Here is a 24,567-nt window from a genome sequence, read left to right on the forward strand (position 1 = left end):
CTATATTTCTCTCATTACTAGGCCACAACTAAACTGTTTTATTTCTGATTCTATCTTTCCTATTGAAATATACATGGCGATCATATTTGGGGATTTTTCAGTTAACTAGGGAAAGAGACCCTTAATGAACTCTGGAACAGTTTAATGTTTTTGCTGTATTAACACTATTTGGGGTGATTTTTTTTTACCTGTAGCTATGACTGTCACATAATGCTTGGTAAATTGATGCAGAAAGGGATGCTGCTAGTGAATGAAGTGTGTGCACCTAAAACCAAAACAGCCACAGTTACAGTTTGTACTAACATTTCTACACAACAGTCATATTTTAGAATCAGAAAACACCCAGGAAACTAGCAATATCATAAATAAGACTCAGTGCTAAATAAGACTACTAACTCTGCTTTAAGCCTTCTAAAATCATCCTCATCCACCTTTCTATGCACACTCACTGCAAAGCTGACCGTTCAGACACAAATTTTTCAAATCTTTACTTAATGCGAGCCTGCCATTTACAAGGCTATGAGCAAAGTACTGAAAGTACTGATGTTACTGGGATGTCCTGGCTACCAACTATCAGCTTAAATGTCAGAAAAAAAAAAAAAAAAAAAAAAAAAAGGACCAAAGAACCAAAGTAAGCACAAGATTTTCAGTTTTTATTTAAGCTTATCTTATAATATTCTTAATGAAAATAAAGAGTTGAGCTTATCAGTAAGAATGAATTAAATTTGTTTAGTAAATATATCAATCACTGTGTGAAATGGCTAATTTTCCAGAAAGCAAGTAATTAACTTAGTACTCATACATAGGGCACAGTCATAGTATGTTTCATTTAGAAAGTTTAAAAATTATCCATACAATATAAAAACCATAACCTGACATCCAGACTGAATTTGAGACTCACAAAAATCTTAAAATTTGAAGTTTCATTACTCTTTGAAAGCCTAACCCAAATTTCAAGGAACTTGGAGCTTTTGCTTAAAATTAATATGCATTTTAACCACTTTTCTACATGTCCAAATTCATCTAGTAATTTAAGTAATCTGTGCTAAAATGCTCACAGCAATTAATTCACTATGTACAAGCAGTCTGTACTAGATTCATGTGAATAGAATATTATGGGTCCTTCAGAAAAATACTACCAGAGATGAAGCACACTTGTGAAATGAAAGAGAACAAAATTAAAATATTGGGATCTGAAGCCCCATCAGCCACAGAAGTGGGAAAAGCACCACACAAGTACACTTAGGCTGGCACAGTACTCGCCAGGTCTTGCCAAGCTCCATAGCATTTCTTGGGAAGTACCATTTTTTAAGTTCTCAGCATCGGATTGCAGGTTTAATTTCGGGTAAATTCTGCCAAACTCTGATTGTCCCTACTCCACAGCTTCTAATAAACATAATCACCAAGGGACCAGTAATAAGGATACTTTATCTAGGATCATTTCTGATCAAGCATGATTTTCTCCCAGGAACTCAGCAACTTATATTTTCACATTATCTTGGCATGTAAACAGTCATAAATATTCCCAACATAATGGTTTATTTAAGAGAAACGAAGATCTAAAGGAATAAATACAGTCTAGAAAAGACACCTTTTCAGAACTGTGAAGAATGCTTACTGTTAAATTGCATTCACTGGACAAATAGTCTTCTGCTAATTGAGAATGAGAAGGTAGCGTGTAAGAGCACATAAAATATTCCCTCTACATTCCAACTGGAAGGCAATTATGCATATTTACCTCCTCAGTGTGTACAGTAGCAAATAACCATAAACTTCACATTACCTTCACATCTTCGATATTGGGATGAGGTGGTGTTTTCATCTGAACAATAGTATAAAGTATATCATGGATGTGATTATTTAAGTACAATACAGGATTAGCTATGACTGTTTTTGTTGAAGCAATACTTGCTGAAAGCAGAGGTAGGGTAGTAGGCAATGGTAGTGGAGACTGAAGCTGTTTTACTGTAGTTTCCTGTAGGTGATAATGAATTATTTTTTTCAAAGTGATTAAAATGAAGGGGGGAAAACCCAACAGTTATCTGTTAAAAAATGCTGGTGACAACACACTTGTATAAACACAGTAATGTCAGTTTCTTGTTCATATGTTCTACTGAAATTACTGAGCAGTCAGTAAGTACCAGGTGCTATGCTAGATGCAAAAGACAGAGACGACAGCCATGCTTTCAAGCTTGTAAGCCCACTCCTAATTATTAGAACTTGAGACTGAGAAGACCCACATAGAATATAAGCTCCCGTCTCCTTGAATAGAGGAGCTGAATATTTTTATATTAACTAGTAAAATGAGTTTTATAGCTATAAACTATTGAAATCAAAGTGATTCATACCTGCTGTGATTCTTGCAGCAAAAACTTGAGTTCCATTCTTACTGAGGCCAGACCACCACCCTGGGCCCCATGAAGGCTGCAGTAACTAAGAAACACTCTGAGGAGATCTTGGTTTTTCTGCAGCCACAGCTTTCGTCTCTCTGCATGTTCACGTTTAGCCTGTAGTCTCCGCCTTTCTATCTGATGGCGCTCGTAGGAACCAATATCTGGTTTGTCCACCATTTCTTCCTGGTCCAGAAGCTCACTCTCTGCCTTCGAGTATGTTTTACTGGAATATTCTTTGATAACTGACTCATGATTACATATCTCATGCAGGGCAGCAATTTCCTTTTCAAGCCAGTTATAGAGCTGAAACCTGAGTTTTCCTCCATCTACTTCATAACCTGTGGCCAGCGTTCTTAGTTCCGTCATAAGGATCTTTAAACAAGCCCTGAATTTTAGTTGTTCGGCAATCACATCAACCTCAGCATCACCTCCGAGACAGTCCTCCTCCTGAGGAGTCAACTCCACAGCAGCCTCTGAAGCCTTCTCATCTTCCTGAGTGTCCTTTCTCCTGGCATCTGTGCTTTTCATTACTAAGCCCACAGCATCTTCTTCCTCTTCTTCTAAGGCACTATCATGATCTTCACCCCAATCAAGATTAAGGGGTTCCTCATCAACTTTTACAATCGGCTGACTCCAGTCAAAGTGTGCGGAAGTGACTTGTGACCACTCAGTGCTAGAACTTCCATTGCCATCACTCACAGTTTTTGATTCTGAAGGGGCATCACCCAGCTCTTTGGACATTAAGTCAGGCTGATCTTTTTTTGCAGGTAAGGAAGATGTTTTGCTTACTTTTGGAATTTTGGAAAGTACCTCTAAGGCTAAAACAGGGCATCCAACTTTAAAATGAGCATTTGCAGTGGTAAAGAACAATTTTCTTTCTATGAGGTTAATTTTATCAACAAAGTTTTTCTCAGTTTTGAGACCTAAGGTTGCCAAAGTTCCTTCAGGGGAAGCAAGGTTTCTTCGGATAAGCAAAGGATGAGTTCGAAGGTAGTTGTAAAAGCTAAACACCGTTGGATTACAAGATTTGATGATAGCTATAGGAATCAGATAAAAACCACAAGGTTGTTAATTTGTATTTATATTACAAAATAATAAAATTCATCAGTATTTCTTCAAAATAAAAGACATGAAAATATTAATCTATAACAGGTTAAACTATGGTACATCCAATCATTTATACAACTGAAATCACAAGAATTTCCCTCCAGGCCATAGAATGCTGTCCATCACTATGGGGTGCTATGCAGGATATATTATGTTAAAAAAGATACAGAAAACAGATACAGTAAACTACCTTTTATCTTAGAAAGTGCAGCGGGGATATAAACACACACTCACACACATCTGCTTATTCTCATATTTTTTAAATGGAAGAAAACACACACACACAAACTAACTGGCTCCCTAAAAAAGGAGACAAGAATAGGCAGATAGATTTCTTTAAAAATACTTGGTCTTGTATACTTTATTTCAAAATTATGTCAATATTTTATATAATCTTAAGAGAAAATTAAATTTTAAAAAAACTTCACAAAAAAACAAAGGCAGAATTAAAGAAATGAATCTGAGTATCAAGTTGGTATCACAACCATATAGAGATGAACTATAAAAAGCAACTTTTAAATAATTAATCTGACTGAGCATACTTACCAGGACATACCTTAAAAACAAAAAAAACTTAACCTGTTCTTAGACATCATGTAGTCATGAAAATTATTTCAAGTATTAATCTGAAACCATTACATGCATATAAAACAACAAATTAGTATGCTAATGCTAATGAGAATCTAAGCCTTTCATTATAAGGCATACATTTGAAATCTAGGAAGAAAGAACCCTATCATGCACATTTGAATTCAATCAGTGTAAAGGCCTAAACTCTCAAGGGTAAAAAATATTCCCTAGGGGGAGGAGAGACCTTCACTTTGACTATGGCCTTGTCTAAATAAGGTTGGAGTTTGTGAACTCAAGAGGCTTCCATAGCCTTGGCAGCTCATGACAAGAGCCTCGGGTGATTACGGACGTCATAAATAAGAGTATCAATTGTTAAATCAACAACGGGAGTCACTGTGCACTTACTCCCCATGTAGAATCTCTGTCCTTAATGTGTTGTACTATGAGAATTAACAGTAAAACTATTCAAACGGTACTTTATGCTTTGTGTGTCTGTGTGGGTGCAAACTGTTGAGATCTTTACTTAGTAGGAACTAAGTTGATCTTCTGCATATAAAGATAATTAAGAATGAATTTAATGAAGAATGGGATGGGAGAGGGAATAGGAGATGGGATGGTTTGTGGGTGGGAGGGTGGTTATGGGGAGAAAAACCGCTATAATCCAAAAGTTGTACTTTCAAAATTTATATTTACTAAATCAAAGTTTAAAAAAAAAACTACTAAAATATTCCCTAGGGACTGGCGCTGTGGTGTGGTAGGTAAAGCAGTTGTCTGCAGTGCCAGCATCCCATATGGACACCAGTTCAAGTCCTAGCTGCTCTAGTTTGAATCTAATTTTCTGCTATGGCCTGAGAAAGCAGTGGAAGATGGCCCAAGTGCTTGTGTCCCTTCACCAGCATGGGAGACCCAGAAGAAGCTCCTGGCTTCGACTCAGCTCAGCTCCAGCTGTTACGGTCATTTGGGGAGAGAACCAGTGGATGGAATAACCACCCCACACCTCTGCTTCTCTGTTTCTCTGTATCTCTATATCTAGCCTTTCAAATAAATGAATAAAAAACAATCTTTAAAAAAACTATCCTTCCACACTATGTATATATAATTTATGTATATATATTCCTTAGTACCATTCATTGAAACAGTCTAGGATCAATGATTCAATCAGTAACAGTGAGGATTCTCACGCCCAGACTTTTGTCTCTAAATATTATTCCCCACTAAATAGAAGCAGAGTTATTTGGAGGACTTGTGATTTCCAGCTCTAGGGTAGGAAATATATAAGATGAGCCTGTACTGTTTTGCCTTCCCAGAAAGCATGGAAAATTGAGTATTATGGAATAATGCCAAACACTGGAGAATCTAAGATTCTATTAAAAACTGACAATGATTCAAACACAAATCTATTTTAATCTGTGAGTTCAAAATAAATTTTTTAAAATTTATTTGAAAGGCAGAGTAACCATCAGGGTGTGGGGAGGGGGAGGGAGCAGATCTCCCATCTGCTAGCTCACTCCCCAAATGGCCACCATGGTCAGAGTTGGGCCAGGCCTAAGCCAGGAACTGGGAGCTTCCTGTGGATCTCCCAGGTGAGTGACACGGGCCACACACTTGGGCCATCCTCTACTGCTTTCCTAGGCCATTCGTAGGAAGTCTGATTCAAAGTAAAACAGCCAGATCTCAAACTGGCACCCATATGGGATGCTGGCATCACAGATGGCAGCGTAACCCACTACACCAAAATGCCAGCCCCTCAAAATAATGTTTTTTTTTTATTATTATTTTACAAGTAGAGTTATAGACAGTGAGAGAGAGAGACAGAGACAAAGGTCTTCTTTCCATTAGTTCACTCCCCTAATGGCCGCTATGGCCAGCGCTGCACCGATCCGAAGCCAGGAGCCAGGTGCTTCTTCCTGGTCTCCCATGCAGGTGCAGGGGCCCAAGGACCTAGGCCATCCTTCACTGACTCCCAAGGCGACAGCAGAGAGCTGGACTGGAAGAGGAATAACTGGGACTAGAATCCAGAGCCCATATGGGATGCCGGCGCCACAGGCATTTTTATTTAAAAAAAATTTTTTTTTTATTTATTTATTTGACAGGTAGAGTTGTAGACAGTGAGAGAGAGAGACAGAGAGAAAGGTCTTCCCTCCGCTGGTTCATTCTCCAAATGGCCACTATGGCCGGCGCTGCACCCATCCAAAGCCAGGAGCCAGGAGGAGGATTAACCAAGTGAGCCACGGCGCCAACCCCAAAATAATCTTTTAAAAAAGCTATTGACAGCTTTACGGGATGCACTTTCATGCACGTACACCATATGTAAGAGGAATCTTCAAAAAAACCCACAGAAAATGCATATTGTAAAAAAATTTTCAAATAAACTGATTTTTTAATTGCATTTTCCACAAATCCTGAAACTCCCCCATTTATGTAAAATGTAACAAGAATCACACTTCTCTGTTTTCAATTAATAATAAAGCATTAACACATTAATCTACCTCATTTTTGAATGGTGTACTATTTCCAAACTAGAATTTATTTAGCTATTCTATTGATAAATAATTAAAATATTCTCTTTTTATTATTATTGCAAATGATGTTGCTAAATACCTTTTTAAAAAAATGGACATGTGATTATGTGGGAAGAGCTGGCGAATGTAGCAAACATCCAAAATGCTTGTTTAATACACATGATATTAGAGTAATAGTGATTCTGTCTTACATACTGACTGTATGAAGGTTACCTACTACTGCTGAAATTATGTTAAAATGTTAAATTCAGTCACAATAATCCTTTAGTCACACAAGAAATTTTCTCCTAGGTGAAAAATCATCAGGTAATTATTTTTTATTTTAATCTAAGTGAACATTAGTTAAAAATTGTCTCCCTTTAACAAAGAGAAAGAAACCACAAGGTCCCCTACCTTGGTGTTCCTCATCCTCCTTTGGTGTTTGCTCCAGTAATGTATCCAAGGCCCGCGTGTAATCCTTCATTACCCAATAGGCAAGACTACGCAGGAAAGGATCAGGATGTAATCTTTTGCAGTTGAATCCTGAGCCATCCTTCTGGCAACCCAAAACCTTCTGATTCAAGATGGATATATAAGTGGATGAAGTCTCAAATTCTGATTCATATAAGCGGGCAATAACCATGGCTAACTGAATATCTTCCATTTTTTCAAGACATACCTGCAAATTTAAATGTAAGTACTTATATAATGATATCTAATATCCTACTAATATCATCACATTACCTACCACTTGAATTCTCACAGTAGGAAGAGGAGGATTGGGACTGCTGAAGATAGTTACATGATTATTTCTTTTTTTTTTTCTTTTTAATTTATTTAACAAGTAGAGTTATAGACAGTGAGAGATAGAGAGACAGAAAGGTCTTCCTTCCGTTGGTTCACTCCCCAAATGGCCAGAGCTGAGCCAATCCGAAGCCAGGAGCCAGGTGCTTCCTCCTGGTCTCCCATGTGGGTGTAGGGGTCCAAGCACTTGGGCCACCCTCCACTGCCTTCCCGGGCCACAGCAGAGAGCTGGACTGGAAGAGGAGCAACCGGGATTAGAACCCGGCGCCTATATGGGATGCCAGCGCCGCAGGTGGAAGATTAACCAAGTGAGCCACAGCTCCGGCCGCACATGATTATTTCATAGTAGATTAATACCAAGAAGAGGAAAGAACTAGAACTATCTTTTTTTTAAAAAAATATTTATTTATTTGAAAGAGTTACAAAGAGAGGAGGGAGGGAGGGAAGGAGGGAGGGAGGGAGAGAGAGTGCGCATGCAAACGCAAGCTTCCATCTATTGGTTCACTCCCCAAATGGCTGCAATGGCCAAGGCTGGGCCAGTTTGAGGCCAGGAGCTTCTTACAGGTGTCCCATGTGGGTGCAGGGGCCCAAGGACTCAGGCCATCTTCCACTGCTTTCCCAGGCACATTACCAGGGAGCTAGATAGGCAGTGGAGCCCAACAGGATGCCAGCACTGCAGACAGCAGCTTAACCTGCCGTGCCACAGTGCCGGCCCCTAGAACTTAACTATCTTCTAGCCTACAGAGATCATTTATGCAATAGGCATGAAATGAAGTATGTCAATGACATCTGAGACTTAGTTCAATTTAAATAACAATTTTTAAATTAAATACCACTTATGACATTTGAATTTAAGTATCAGTTCCTCTTAATTTCCAACATATTTCCATATAATAAACACAAGTATTACTAGTTCTAGAGGACCTTCTATCCACATAACAAGTTAGTAACATATAGGAAAGCTAGATATGCTAGTCTTATTTTCTAGGTGCCTATAATCAGATGGAAGTACTGCTTTTGAGACAGGTCATTTGTAAACACTTCTCGTCTTTACTCAAATATGATGGAACTTCAAACAAAGAGTTCATAGTAATGGAATTCAAAGATAAGTTTATTAAGGTGCAAAAACAATTTGAAATCTATGCATAGAAAGGATCCTTAAAACAATCATGAAAAATGACATATCATGAAAATGCCATGCCTGGATTTCAAGCTCATCTTGTACAATAAATTTGTCTTTTAATTTAATTTTCTCATGAACTTTGGAAGCAAATTCATACATTCTAAGCCAAACTTCCCATTTCAAAATCTAAAAAATTTTTATTTTAAAAAACTCATATGCCTGAGATTACTGTGAAGAGACTAATTTAAACTTAAAGTACTTTGTTTGTTGGGTACTTCCTATTTCTTCTATTATAGATTATTTCTATTTTTCCTTTACCTTTCTGGACTGTTCATGACAGAAAGTAATCTAAGAAGATGATATTATAAACAAACAGAAGGATTTCTAATTACTCTCAGCTGCCAGGATTACATAAGGATACTTCAAACCGTTTGTGAAAAAATGAAATAAAGAATTACATTTATTTTGATCATTGCAAAAACCCTCTGGGGGGCCAGCACCGTGGCACAGTAGGTTAATCCCCCGCCTACGGCGCTGGCATCCCATATGGGGCCCCAGTTCTAGTCCCAGCTGCTCCTCTTCCAATCCAGCTCTCTGCTGTGGCCTGGGATAGCAGTGGAGGGTGGCCCAAGTGCTTGAGCTCCTGCAGCCACATGGGAGACTGGGAAGAAGCACCTGGCTCCTGGCTTCGAATTGGCGCAGCTCCAGCCATTGCAGCCATTGGGGGAGTGAACCAACAGAAGGATGACTTTTCTCTCTGTCTCTTTCTCTGTTATTCTAACTCTCAAATAAATAAATAAATAAATAATCTTTTTAAAAAAAATCTTCTGAAATCAAATACACAAAGGGTCTTACAGTTTATGGAAAAACTGCACGGATTTCAAAAAAATTTGTACCAAAATCTACATCTTCATATATCAAAAACTGCAAAGTTTTATCTCCTCATATTCATTTTCCAATATCTACAATTATGTTACAAAATAGTGTCGCTCCCCCTCTTCGTGGAGGAACGACACTAAGCCCTGCCTAGGCTTCCTATCCGAGTCACGGCACCATTATGTCGCTCCCCCTCTTCGTGGAGGAACGACACTAAGCCCTGCCTAGGCTTCCTATCCGAGTCACGGCACCATTATGTCGCTCCCCGTCTTCATGGAGGAACGACACAGGACCCTGCGCTGTTCTTTTGTCTGCTCGGCCCTCCCCGGGTTTGCTGCTGGTTCTTCCCGGGTTGGCTACTGACCCTTCCACCTCCGTGGAAGGGCGGTTCCCCCTGGCCACTTTCCCCACTTCCGCGGGGGAGCGGCATACGGCCGGCCGGCTCTCTCAGGGGCTGCACAGGTGTTATTTGGATAGATGTTCCCCTTAGATGTTCCTGGTGCATGTTGTCTCTCTCCTCCTTTATAGTCCTCTTCCACCAATCCCAACTCTGCTACCCACACACCGAGTACGCTGCTCTCCTCCAATCAGGAGCAGGTCCTACAGTTTATTGGTTGAACTGGAGGCAGCTGTGTAGAAGCTGTTTTCTCCTCTCCCAGCGCCATATTGTGGGAGAGCAGATGCATAGAATAAGTCTTAATTCCAGTAACTTAGTCTAGTCCGAGTTGCTCCCCACAAATAGCACATTGCAATTTCAAACTAAAATTCTATAAATTTCACTTATAAGGAAAAGAACATAAAACATCTGCCTCTTTATACAGTATAAGGAGGTTGTGACCTATGTGTTTTAGTTTAGAATCATAAAATGGCCAGGAAGAAGACATTTAAACCATTTTCCATAATTCTTTTCATATATTTTATCTATTACCTGATAATTCAATATGCCATATATAATATTATGCTTCTCCTCTGAATTAAAATTTTTTAAAGATTTATTTATTTATTTGAAAGTCAGAGTTACAAAGAGAGAGAGAAGAGGAGGCAGACAGAGAGAGAGAGGTCTTCCATCTGTTGGTTCACTCCCCAGTTGATGGCTGGAGCTGCACCGTTCTGAAGTCAGGAGCCAGGAGCCTCTTCCGGGACTCCCACACAGGTGCAGGGGCCCAAGCACTTGGGTCATCCTCTACTGCCTTCCCAGGCCACAGCAGAGAGCTGGATCTGAAGCGGAGCAGCCGGGACTCTAACTGGCACCCATATACGATGCCAGCACAGCTTTACCCACTTTGCCACAGCACCAGCCCATGAATTAATTAAAATTTCATTTATCATATTGCCACCATTTTATGTTAAGCAATATCTGTAGTTATTCTCCATCCTTATAACTTTATGACAAAAAAATTCCAATCTTCTCACTGTAGCCATTGGAGAGTGAATGAGCAGATGAAAGATCTCTGTCTCTCTCTCTGTAACTCTCTTTCATAATACATAATAAATACATAAATAATTTTTTTAAAAAAATCCCAATCTTCTCTACAACCTTTTCAGGTTTCCTGTCTAGTACAAGTATTTCACAGCATGCTTTCTCATTTATACCTCGATGGCATCTTTCAGTGAACCAGCCAACAAGAAAAAAGCAGCAGATTGTTCAAAGCGTTGTTTTCCAAGTAAAGAAAAAGCATTTTTCAAAGCAGCTTTACGCCACCTATCCTCATTAAAGTTGTGGCTGAAAAATGTCGTCATTTTTTCATCATGCTGTGACCTGCAACAAGAGCACAATCACTGTGGATTCTGCCAAATTTAGAATGACTTTAATCCTATAGAGAATGTGTGCACACATCCACCTCACAGGACGGGTAACTTCTGTGACAGGCACGGGTTTCAAACACTTCTTTATTTCTTCTAGGAGGGAAAGCTAATAATGCTTCATGCTTCACATACATACAAATGGAAGCCAGAGCACTTTTTACTTCCCAGGGTGCTTTTTTGTTTTTTAACAGCATCCCACCCTCCAGGTTAAGCTGAAAAGCTATGTTGCCCACTTTCCAGTGGATAAAGGAACTAAGACAAAAACAAGTTTTGCTGCATACTTGTTGTACAGTGTGAAATATGAATGTTGACCTTAGAACAGTCCCATCTCCTCTATAACATCAGTTTCTTACCAACCACATACCATGCTCTCCCAACAATGCTTTATCTTGAACAGTGATTAACGCAGCAATGTAAAAACTGCTGTTCCAATGGTATTTTTAAGGTAACAAATTGGTGTTTCAAAGATTAGATTTTGCTGTTGGTAGCTTTCTATAGACATGCTCTGAGAAACAGAAAAGTCACACCAAGTGTGGAGGTAACTTACCTAAACAGACCCCATACCACAGCTTTCTTCTTCATTGAAAGGTAGAATAATGCAGCATCCAAGGCATCATTGTTCCTTTGAAAAGAAGCTTTAGCAACCTATGTGGCAGACAAAATACCACTGTAAACCAATACTTGATGAAAGAACTGCAATCAATCCATCAACAATTAATGCTTTCCTGCTGCTTCCATGGCTATTAGAAATGATGGAAATGGGAAAAGTTGGCTCCATTTCATTGTCTCCAGCAGCTTTTTTTTTTTTTTTTTTTTTAAGATTTATCTATTTATTTGAAAGGCAGAGTTACAGAGAGGCATGAAGAGAAAGGTCTTCTATCCTCTGGTTCATTCCCCAGATGGCCATAATAGCCAGAGCTGCACTGATCTGAAGCCAGAAGCCAGAAGTCAGAAGCTTCTTTTAGGTCTCCCACGTGGGTGCAGGGGCCCAAGACCTGGGCCATCCTGTACTGCTTTCCCAAGCCATAGCAGAGAGCGGGACGGGAAGTGGAGCAGCAGGGACTGGAACCGCACCCATATGGGGTTCCAGCACTGCAGGCAGCGGCTTTACCTGCTGTGCCACAGTGCTGGCCCCTCCAGCAGCTTTTAACACATGCACCTAGAGACAACCACTGGCTGCCAGGCATTACAAAAAATAACAGCAGGGAATCACTGGCTACATGCACATACCTGGCATCAGCCTAAGCACCTTCATTTAACCTGCTGAATCACTACAGGCCATGAGGTACTATTACCCCATTTTACAGAGGGAGTGACAGAGGCACACAGAGGTTAAGTGAAGTAGCTAAGGTCACACATTAAGGCGTAAAAAAGTGATTAGACTCAGGCAGTGATAAAACTAATACAGGACACAGGATATTCAAGAGATATAGGTATTTTTTTTAAAATTCAACATATTACCTTTCTAAAAGTTTTATAAAACTTAACATGCTAATATCTGCAATAAAGGTGATTTCCCAATTTAGGGCTCTCAGAACTAATATTGATACAGACATCTACGAATAAACAACAACTAGATGCATATACATAGACACGCGTTACAAAAACGATGCACAGGACTTTGGGCCGGTTATGGAGGCTGCACAGGAGCAGTGCCATGTTCTTCTCGGAGGTCTCCTTTGCTAAGAGCAAGTAACAAATCATTCTGGTGATAATGACAAGCCAAGCTGGCACGGGTTTCTCCTTCAGCACCAAAGAGAAGCCAGCTACAGGTGAAACTGACTTGCATTACGATCCAGCTGTGAAAAAAACAGTCCTCTGTGTGGAACAGAAAAAAATATCCTCCTTCTACATACAAGAAATGAATTTTTTTTAATGAGAACACTGAGGGCAGGAACCTAATTCAGAAATCTGCAGTGTATAGCACAAGAGAAGAACTGGCATAGAATCACTGACTCCTGGGATTTAAAGGCCATTGTGAAGGAAAACAATGCAGTGAAGTAAAGTTCTTTGGATTAGGACAGATACCATTGCATCACATTTATTTATCTTTCTGGATATTTTTATAGCCCTTAATAAAAATATTAAATAAATATAAAACATGCAGATATATCCCAATATCTTTTTAAGCATACTTTTTCTGTTATTTTTCAAGAAAACTGACAATTCTGAAGTAGTGACACATTCTCACTTTTGAAAGGCAGCATTACAGAGAGAGACAGAGACAGGCAGAGAGAGAGAGAGAGAGAGAGAGAGAGAGGTCTTCCATCTATTGGTTCACTCCCTAGATGGCCGTAACAGCCAGGGCTAGGCCAGGCTGAAACCAGGAGCTTCTTCTGGGTCTCCCACATTGGTTCAGGAGCCCAAGCACTTGGGCCATCTCCCACTGCTTTCCTGGGCCATTAACTGGGAGCTGGATTGGAAGTGGAGTAGCTAGGAATCTATTCGACGCCCATATGGGGTGCCAGCACTGCAGGTAAGTGCCCAACCCAGTACACCAGCCCCCTTTCTCACATTCTTATTCCTTTATTTAGGGTTTACAAATTTTAAATCTTAGTAATTCCACAAAGAAAAGCTTTAAAAGTACGTAATTCTCCATGTGACATAATTGAATGTAATCTTTGAATCACATAATCTTAAGTTGCTGAATTTATTCAGAGCCAATTGAATAATTCTAAAAATTAGGCCACTATCATTCTATGTAATTATATTGTTTTGAACAAAATATTAATCATGAATTACTTCTGTAAGATGCTGAGATGTCCTCTTCAGACCAGTTGAGAGTCATAACAATAAAAACACAGTGGGTGTTCTATTAGCTCACAATGACTGGAAACTTACTGAAGTATGAGGGAAAGGGGAAAAGACAGCTGAAATCATATCACAAAAAATGCTTTACACTGAATACTGCCTTAGGGGGTTCATTTATATTGCCTTCTTACTTTTAAAAATTATTTTACTTCAAAAAGTTTTATTAACATGGAATACTTTTTTAAAAAGATTTATTTATTTGAAAGGCACAGTTAGACAGAGTTCTTCCATCTGCTGGTTCATTCCTCAAACGGTTACAATGGTTAGAGCTGGGCCAGACCAAAGCCAGAAGCCAGGAGCTTCCTCTGGTACTCCCACGTGGGTGCAGGGGCCCAAGGATAGGAGCCATCTTTCACTGCTTTCCCAGGAACATTAGCAGCGAGCTGGATGGGAAATGGAGCAGCCAGGACCTGAGAGGTGCCCAAACAGAATGTCGCATTGCAGACAGGGGCTTTACCCACTATGCCACAATGCTGGCCCCAATATTTGCATTTGTTATGGAGTATAGTACAGTATCTCAACAAAGATACAACCAATCAAGCCAAAGAATTTGGCTTTACATTTCCTTTTCTTTCTGTTCAGAATCTACTAGCTCCTGTATTTGAGTTCTTCACATAGAGTGCAATACATTATTGTGAACTATAGTCTTCTCACTGCTATGAAAACACTAGAACTCATCACCTCCATCTGACTGTGGCTTTATCTTTTTAATGTGTGTTATAGTACCCATTACTCAGCCTCCTTCAATGTCTCTTTCCCTTGTCCTCCCCGGTCTCTAATAATCACTATTCTAAGTTCAGATCAACTATTTTTATTTTAATTTCCAAATGAACCCCTTCTGTCTCACATTTTCACTTAACACAGTGACCTTCAGTTCCATTATTTTACTGTGAATGTCAAGATCTCCTTCTTTTCATAGCTAGAGAATGTCCCACTGGGTAGATATAGCACATTTTCTTCATCCAGTCATCCAGCAATAGACATCCAGACTGATTCCTTATCTTACCAATTATGAACAGTGCTGCAGTGAACATAGGAGTACAGGCAGCTCTTTCATATGCTGATTTCATTACTGGAATATAAACCCAGAAGTGGATAGCTGGATCACATATGGTAGACCTATTTTTAGTAATGCTTTTTGGGGAACCTCTATAATATTCTCCATAATGACTACTAATTTCATTCCCACCAACAGTATATTAAGAGTTCCTTAGAGTTCCTTTTCTTTTCTTTTTTTTTTTTTTTTTTTTTTTTTTGACAGGCAGAATGGACAGTGAGAGAGAGGAGACAGAGAGAAAGGTCTTCCTTTTCCGTTGGTTCACCCCCCAAGTGGCTGCTGCGGTCGGCGCACCATGCTGATCCGAAGCCAGGAGCCAGGTGCTTCTCCTGGTCTCCCATGCAGGTGCAGGGCCCAAGCACTTGGGCCATCCTCCACTGCACTCCCGGGCCACAGCAGAGAGCTGGAGTAGAAGAGGAGCAACCGGGACAGAATCTGGCGCTCCGACCGGGACTAGAACCCAGGGTACTGGCACCGCAGGTGGAGGGTTAGCCTATTGAGCCGCGACGCTGGCGAAGAGTTCCTTTTCTACCACATCCTCACCAGCACTTGATATTCTTTGTCTTTATAACAATCACTCTAGAAGGAGTCAGATACTATCTTCTTGTAATTTTGATGTATACTTCCCCAGTGGTCAGTGATACTGAGCACTTTTTCATGTATTCGTTGGCCCTTGGTATTTGCTTTCTGAGCAAAGCCTATTCAGATGCTGTCTCCATTTCTTAACTGGATTTTTATTGAGTTTTTTTTAGTTTCTTATATATTTTGGATATTAACCATTTGTCAGATGTAGCTGGCAAATATTTTATCCTACTCTACCAGTTGTCTCTTCACTCTGTTATTTTACTTTGCAGAAGCTTTTTAGTTTGTTATAATCCATTTGTCTCTTTTTACAGCCTGTGTTTTGGGGTCCAATATAAAAATTTGTTGCCTATGTCATACATTTTAATATGTTGTATTTCCATTTTCACTGGTTTCAATGGGCTTTTAAATTTCCCCTTTTCTTCATTCAAGAGTAAGATGTTCCGTATTCATGTATTTGTATAATTCGGGGCTTCTTTTTGTTACTGAATTCTAGTTTTATTGCATACTGGTAAAAAAATATATATAACGTGATCTAGCTAAGTTGGAATTTTTTAAGACTTCCTGTGTGGCCTAATAAGTGAATTATCCTGGGAATGTTCCATGCTCTGAAAATAATGTATATTCTGTAGTTGCAGGATGGAATGTTCCATAAATGCCTCTTGGGTCTATTTGATCTGCAGTACAATTTAACTCCGATGTTGATTTTTTGTTTTTGGTGAGGGGAGTATGGATGATCTGTCCATTAATGAAAGAAAGGTTTTGAAGACCTCAGTATTGGAACTTATCTCTCTCTCCCTTTAATAACTGTTTTATAAAGTGGGATGCAATGTATTAGGTACAGATACATTTACAATAATCATATTTTCGTGTTAACTGATCACTAGATTACTGCATAGTGGCCTTTGTGTCTTTCTACAGCTTTTATTTTGTCTAAGAATAGCTACTTTTCTTGCTTTTGGTTTCTGTTTGCAAAGAGTGTGTTTTTCTATCATTTCACCGTGTCTGTGTCATTGCCAGTGAAGCGCATCTCTTACGGGCAGCACATCGTTGCCCTCCTTTTAATCCCATCAATTGGTTCGTATCTTTTAGTTGGGAAATTCAGTCATTCACATTCAAGAGTTTTATTGATAAGTAATGATTTAGTCCTGTCATTTCTGAAAAGTTCTTCTGTTTATTATTTGTGTTTCTTTGGGGTATCGTACTTCCTTGCTTTTTTTTCATATGCCCCATTACACCAGAGTTTGCACATATAGGTATCGTTTGTTTCTATTGCTTTTATCGAGTGGCCTTCATGGTAAAAGGCTTTCTTTCTCAAGAAGTTTCTTTGAGTGTTGGACTGGCAGGCTCTTTTAGACTTGTTTCGAGTTGGATGCTGCAGCTTCATTTCCCTGTATTTCCTTCCACTGCAGCTGAGTTCCTGAACGCATCTTCCCCAGCCGCCATCTCGCTCCTCTCAGGGTTATGTCATTTCCCTTCCATTTTTCTTTATATTTTCCCTCTATCATTTAACTCAGTATTTCAATATGCTCAACCATTTTTAGAGAAAGTTTTATTCATATTCAGCTAAGGATTTATTTTACGTGGGACCTTCAAGAAGTTCAGAGAAAGTTAATTATGAAAAACTAGGTACAGATTTCAAAATTTTGCACCAAAATAAACTTGTCATTCAACTTTCTTCTTCCATAAATTGTTGAAATACCCTCAATGTATATTTTAAGACAAAAAATTATAAATGACCTTGATTTAATTTTAAGAAATAAATTATTTGTGAAAATACAATATATACACATATTGGAAGCAATTAAAATGACAAAACATATTGCTGACAAGAGGTCTTTAGAGGATGCATTAGAAAATGTTCTAATAAAACGATATATTCTCTCTTGTCTACTGCACTGGGGTATAAAAAATATAATGTAGATATTTATCATTTACTTGCTGTAACAATTTTCCCTGTACAAAAGGAACTACATTTCTTAGTTGGTGTGGGAAGGAATTCCTCCCTACAATTATGTCTATTAGGAGAACAAATACTGGTAGTTCCTAGACTGTCTTACATGCTTCAGAAAAATAATACTTGTATACTCATGTTTCAAACCTTCAGCTGGTAAACATGTACACCAGAGTCACAGGATGGAATTAAGATGGAGAAACCATAGCCCTAACACCAGTCTGCAAATTAAAATCTCTGGAGCGAGATGGGAAATATGCATTCTTTTAAGATTTTTATTTATTTATTTGAAAGTCAGAGTTACACAGAGAGAGAAGGAGAGGCAGCGAGAGAAAGAAAGAAAGAGAGAGAGAGAGGGGGGGAGGGAGGGAGGGAGGGAGGGGTCATCCATCCACTAGTTCACTCCCCAATTGGCCGCAATGGCCAGAGCTGCGCTGATCCAAAGCCAGGAGCTTCTTCCGGGTCTCCCACACTGTTATAGGGGCCCAAGGACTTGGGCCATCTTCTACTGCTTTCCCAGGCCATAGCAGAGAGCTGGATCAGAAGTGGAACAGCCGGGACGCGAAATGGTGCCCATACAGGGATGCCAGCACTGCAGGCAGCTGTTTTACCCACTATGCTACAGCACTGGCCCCAGAAATATGCATTTTAAATGTTTGCCAGGCAATTCTTCTAACATTAAAATTTGAGAACTATTGCAGTGGTACAATACAGGGAAAAGTCTTGCATCTTTGGGATTAAAAAATATTCACAGCTCATAAAATGTGCTGACTGTACTCCAGGGAATTTCAATGTATTCCTAAAAGTAAAATGAGAACTCTGTTTCCCAACCCTTCCAGAGTAAGAGCACAGTTATGAATGATGGGAGCTTGGGCCTGTTACTGAAACTCTGTTCTGTCATGCATAGTAGGAAATGGAAAACATGGAGTTGATGATTCTATGAAAGATCTATGAAAAACAATCAGCATCAAACCTGGTACAGAGTAGGTGCTCACTGAAGTCTAATTTCTGCCACAATGAAAGCATTTCAGCTTCCACTTACAAATGAAATAAAAAAGCATTTTTTCCAAAAGGCATCTACCATGTAACTGACTCCAAAAAACCACTTTAAAAAGTTTGTAGCCTGTTGCACTTGCTGCCCACAGATATGTACAAGAACACACAAATCAAAGCTATTTTTTATTGGATGATATCTTCAGTGTATAAAGGAAGCTTGCTATTTATTAAACTAGTCATGCTGAGAATACTTTATATAAAAACGTTTTGGGGCCAGTGCTGTGGCACAGATGGTTAAGCTGCCACCTATGACTCTGGCATCCCATGTGAATGCAGTTTGAGTCCCAGCTGCTCTACTTCTGATCCAGCTCCCTGTTAAGAGCCTAGGAAAGCAGTGGAAGATGGTCCAAGTGGCTGGGCTCTCCACCCATACGGGAAACCTAGAACAAGCTCCTGGCCTCAGTATGACTCAGCCCTGGCCATGGTGGCCATTTAGGGAGTGCATGGAAGATTCTCTCTCTCTCTCTAACTCTGCCTTTCAAATAAATAAAATAAAATCTTAAAAAATAATAATTTTTCCTATGTAATGTAGAAGGACAAGAACTTTAGTTTCTAAATTTTGATTTTTGTATTTTATTAAACTGGAACATATCTCAACCAATAACAGACAATATTGTTGTTCCACAGACACATATTATAAATTCAGTATACACAGCAAAAGACAAGTGATATCATAATATATGAACACTGTAATAAAGCAAAGTTTTTGCAATCATCAAATAATTTTACTTAAAAAATGTTTCAAGAGTCTTTTGTTAAACTTCCAAATCTAATGAAGTAAAATTACCTTTTCAATGCATCTTCGAAGTGTGTTAATATTTCTCACCCACCAACCTATTCCCATTGCTCTTAACTCAGACCACTGAGGGTCCCCTCGCTGAATTGCTGGAATCATATTAATCAGTTCTTCCTCAGCCTCAGAATGAAATGCCCAGGCAAAATGGCAGGTGGACACACCTACATTGGAAATGAAATAACAACATTCAGAATGAGATTTAAAAAAAAGAAAAAGGACAAAAACACTCTTTGCATAGTGACATATTCATTCATTCTGGAAAGAAATTTTAAGTATAAAGAAAAATGTATGAATGCTGGTGAGGATGTGGGGAAAAAAGTATACTAATCCACTGTTGGTGGGAATGTAAACTGGTAAAGTGACTATGAAAGACAGTTTGAAGATACCTCAGAAATCTGAATATAGACCTATACCATATGACCCAGCCATCCCACCCCTCAGAATTTATCCAAGGGAAATTAAATCAGCAAATAAAAGAGCTATCTGCACCTCCATGTTTATTGCAGCTCAACTCACAATAGCCTAAACATGGAATCACCTAGGTGCCCGTCAACGGAAGATTGGATAAACAAATTATGGGATATGTAATCTATGGAATACTACACAGCGGTAAAAAAAAAAAATATGAGGGGCGGGCACCGTGGCACAGGTTAATCCTCCTGGCACGAGCATCCCATGTGGGCGCCGGTTCTAGTCCCAGCTGCTCCTCTTCCCATCCAGGTCTCTGCTATGGCCTGGGAAAACAGTAGAAAATGGCCCAAGTCCTTGGGTCCCTGCACCCATGTAGGAGACTGGGAAGAAGCTCCTGGCTCCTGGCTTCAGAATGGCGCAGCTCCAGCCGTTGCAGCCATTTGGGGAGTGAACCAATGGAAGGAAGACCTTTTGCTCTGTCTCTCCCTCTCATTGTCTGTAACTCTACCTCTCAAATAAAATAAATAAAAATCTTTAAAAAAAAAATGAAATCTAGGCCGGCGCCGCGGCTCACTAGGCTAATCCTCTGACTAGCGGCGCCGGCACACCGGGTTCTAGTCCCGGTCGGGGCGCCGGATTCTGTCCCGGTTGCCCCTCTTCCAGGCCAGCCCTCTGCTGTGGCCAGGGAGTACAGTGGAGGATGGCCCAGGTGCTTGGGCCCTGCACCCCATGGGAGACCAGGAAAAGCACCTGGCTCCTGGCTCCTGCCATCGGATCAGCCGCGGTGCGCCGGCCGCAGCGCGCCAGCCGCGGCGGCCATTGGAGGGTGAACCAACGGCAAAGGAAGACCTTTCTCTCTGTCTCTCTCTCTCACTGTCCACTCTGCCTGTCAAAAAAAAAAAAAAAGAAAGAAAAAAGAAATCTGATCATTTGCAACAAAATGGAGGAATCTGGAAAACATCATACTGAGTGAAATACGCCAGTCCCAAAGGGACTGTTCATATGTTCTCCCTGATCTGTGATGATTAACTGAGCACCTAAAAGAAAACCTGTAGAAGTGAAATTGAGAAGCAATGACTTGAGGTTGAGAAGCAATGACTTGATCAGCCTTTGTCCTGTCAAGGAACAACTTACTATTTTATTCTTTTTAGTATTTTCTTTTTTCTACTTAATACGATTGGCTGAACTCTTTAAGTAACACAGAATTATTCTTAGGTGTTTAAATCCAATTGAAAATTGATCCCTGTGGGAATAAGAGAGGGAGGAGATGTACAGTTTGCCACATGTTCCCTTGGACTTACTCATAAGGGCAAAGCTAAAAACTTGCCATGGGACTCCAAATCCCATTAAGTTGGCAGGTACCAATGCCATCTTTTTTTTTTTTTTTTTGACAGGCAGAGTGGACAGAGAGAAAGGTCTTCTTTTTTCTGTTGGTTCATCCTCCAATGGCCACTGCGGCTGGCACGCTGCGGCCGGCACACCGCGCTGATCCGAAGCCAGGAGCCAGGTGCTTCTCCTGGTCTCCCATGCGGGTGCAGGGCCAAGGACTTGGGCCATCCTCCACTGCACTCCCGGGCCACAGCAAGAACTGCTATATTTCAAAAGCTGTACCTATGAAATCTTTATTTATTAAATGAAAGCTTTCAAAAAAAAAAAGAAAAATGAAATTTGTCATCATTTAGGAGTTAATGCTGTAAGTTACTGAATTCAATAATATGACAGGACACGCAAAATCCAAATTCCTAACTTTTTGTAAAATTTTCCTCCTATAAAACTAGGGATACTAAGCACTAAAGCTTAATCATTGGAAAGAGAGAGAGATTTGAAGTCTGAGCCACTCACGTGTACACAGACCAAACTTGCTGACAGGGAAAGCATCACTCATAGCGGAAGCACTGGGCCTGAGTGCTGGAGCGTTGTTTCACAGCCCCCTTGCTGGAGGACCGCACTCCAGCACTGAACACTGAAAAGTGCCCCTCTTCCCTCTGGCCAGGAAGCTAAACAGCACTTTGAAACAAGCTCTAAACCTCATCAGAGTTCCAGGGAATGCCGGGGACACGTCAGTCACGTGGTACATCCCTCTGTTGTTAGTGCCTTGGGTCAGAAGTGGATTAAAGCTGCCTAATCATGATGCTACATGATAAACCTCATGTTTTGCTTTTGCTTGTTTGTTTGTTTGTCTGTTCTGGAAAAAGGCAACAGATATCAAAGGGTGTATTTAGGTGCAACAAAACAGGTTTGGTGGTATCAGCAGACATGGGAGTACAAATGAATTTATTAGTTTCCTGAAAACACTCTATTCCACTTGGAGCAAAGAGCGAATATGAGGGAGTGAACAACACATAGTGGTGACAGAAAAGGGAATGCTAGGAAGAATGCAGAGAAGCCTTGGAAAGAAGCCAGGGGAGTCCAGCAGCCAGGTACAGAAACTTATCAAGCAAAGAACTGTCTGAGGTCAGTGGGAGTCACATTACAACATGGACCTCCGAACACTGCAAAGCCGTCCATTTTACTAGATATAAGTTGTTTCATTATCAACTAGCATAGATTTCATTTGTAGTTTTAAGCTTTTTTAATAATTGGTACTTTACAGTAATTCCTTTAGAAAACATAAAAGAACAATTTTGACTGAGTTGAGTAATAATTAAGTCTTTTAAATGTCCCACTGCCAACATTTACATATACCTGTGCTTGAAATCATCACAAAATTATTGCAACAAGTCTTAACTACCTCTACAAATTTAGGAAATAAATGGAACAAATTTTAGTAACATTGATTTTTAAATAAATAACATAGATTTGTAGTTTTTTTAGGAACTAAAAGGCAATTAATTTTCTATTTAAATTTTTGTCTGGTTTAAGAAAAGCTTACTACATCAAAAAAAGTGGTATTCTGCTTTAGAAACTACTGTTCTAAAGCAACGCAAAATGAACAGTTATTGTTCATATAAAGTTCATAATATGTAATATACTCTACAACCCTAAATATAATTAACATTTTGATATGAATAGGAAGAAACCAAAAATGTACAAAGGCATATCAGAAGAATCAGGCTCAGAAGGCAAGACTAAGAGAGCAATGAATGTGTATGGAAACCTATCGGGTGAAGATATTAGGGGAAAAAGAACAAGGGCACCGGGAGGAGGTTGGTTTCATCTACCTCCCAACAGCCGGCTATTCGCTGCAGCTCATCTCTGCTCCTCATAGCTTTTCTATCTATGTAGCAGTTACTTCCCTTTTTCCCTGAAAACTGCTCCCAGGACCATCACCCACAACTGTAGTTAAAGGGAAATGGAATTTGACAAAGCTTTAGAATCTGACCAGTTTAGATCTCCTTGGGCAATGTACACCACTGTCATTAACTGATGAAATATGATTTGAATATCATTTCACAGTGAAATATTAGACAATGCTGGGGTTTCTATTAAAATGATCCAAGTGGCATAGCTTGTTTAAAGCGGTAATATCAAATGTTAGTATTGGGTTGAGTCTGGTATCATCAGACTGCTTCTGAACAGTCTTTCTGAAGGGCATTTTGGCAAAACTGAGCGCAAGAGTCAAGAATATTCATGTCCTTTGACTCCTGACCTAGAAATTACACTGCTAGAAAACATGAGCCAATCATCAGAAATATACATAAATATTTACATGTAAGGTTCTAAGATTGTTCATTAGTCATAATTCAAATAGGAAAAAGTACAACAAAATCTAAATGTTTCAAAAATGAAAGATTAGATAAATATATTTCAGACACATGAAAGATTATAAGTGAACTGTTTAAAATCATTTTTTCAAAAAACACTGATAAGGTAAAGGCTTGTGCCATGGGTATCAAGCCTGGTCCTCTAGGTCCTATAATACTAATGCATATGAGGATACGTCTAAAAGTTCATGGAAAATGGAATTAAAGATAAGTTTGGCCTGGCTGAGTCCTGGCTGTTGCAGCCATTCGGGGAGTGAACCAGCAGAAGGAAGATCTTTCTCTTGATCTCTCCCTCTCTCTCTGTAATTTGGCCTTTCAAATAAATAAATAGATCTTAAAAAAACATTTGTAAGTAAGAGGGTTGATATAAATCCTTATGTCTCAAATAAGGGTAAATGGCAGACAGTGCACACTGCAAGTTCAGAAACCACTGGGGCAACATGGCAGACCTTATTAAATATCAAATAACTAAGAGTATAATGCTCACATTAAAATTAACACAAATATAACATAGACAGCAGAACTGATATAACTTTCAAAGGAAAGACAAGAGGTAAAGAAAATTTTTAACTACTTTGTGGAGAGATCCTTTGAGTTACAACCTCAAGCCTATCACATTTACTCTCCATTAGTAAGATGGCACCGTCTTACCTACGACATAATCTGTGCCCCTGATGCCATCTTAGGCTCTGGCCCCTGTCACCATTGCTACAAGCCAGGTGACCAGGTGGCCCAACCACAGGTGTCAGCTCCACCCTTACCCTAATGGGATTCGCTTCTCCTATTTCCCTGTCCCTTGCAAAGGTGTAATAGGACCTGCTTCCCACTCACGTATCCTCCTGATTCCTCTCTCTCACCCTCCCACCTCGGTCTGACAGGCTTCTCCCACCCAACAATAAACCTTTCCCTTAACTCCAGTGTTTGGTGTGTTTTGTGGTGGCCTTACACTCTCTAAGCTACTGTAACTTTCAGGAGTAAAGCCTCACAAACTGAGTTAGATAAATGAAAGTCACAGA

General features: G+C 39.7%; 1 protein-coding gene and 1 pseudogene across 4 annotated transcripts in view; one reads left to right on the plus strand and one right to left on the minus strand.

The window, feature by feature from the left end:
- DMXL2 (Dmx like 2) overlaps positions 1 to 24,567 on the minus strand; it is a 176,447-nt gene that overhangs the window by 35,971 nt on the left and 115,909 nt on the right. For all 4 annotated transcript variants that reach the window (XM_008269002.5, XM_051821996.3, XM_051821997.3 and 1 more), the window contains exons 20-26: positions 19,428 to 19,597; positions 11,728 to 11,825; positions 10,968 to 11,133; positions 6,986 to 7,250; positions 2,349 to 3,430; positions 1,784 to 1,975; positions 189 to 265 (exon numbers count right to left, since the gene is read on the minus strand). In XM_008269002.5, the coding sequence (XP_008267224.4) occupies positions 189 to 265; positions 1,784 to 1,975; positions 2,349 to 3,430; positions 6,986 to 7,250; positions 10,968 to 11,133; positions 11,728 to 11,825; positions 19,428 to 19,597 (2,050 nt within the window). The remainder of the gene's footprint in view (positions 1 to 188; positions 266 to 1,783; positions 1,976 to 2,348; positions 3,431 to 6,985; positions 7,251 to 10,967; positions 11,134 to 11,727; positions 11,826 to 19,427; positions 19,598 to 24,567) is intronic.
- On the plus strand, positions 12,657 to 13,186 carry LOC127483740 (large ribosomal subunit protein bL33m pseudogene; annotated as a pseudogene).

The sequence above is a fragment of the Oryctolagus cuniculus genome, chromosome 12 (assembly GCF_051225735.1).
Source record: "Oryctolagus cuniculus isolate XC-2025 breed Fujian yellow rabbit chromosome 12, ASM5122573v1, whole genome shotgun sequence".
NCBI lineage: Eukaryota > Metazoa > Chordata > Mammalia > Lagomorpha > Leporidae > Oryctolagus > Oryctolagus cuniculus.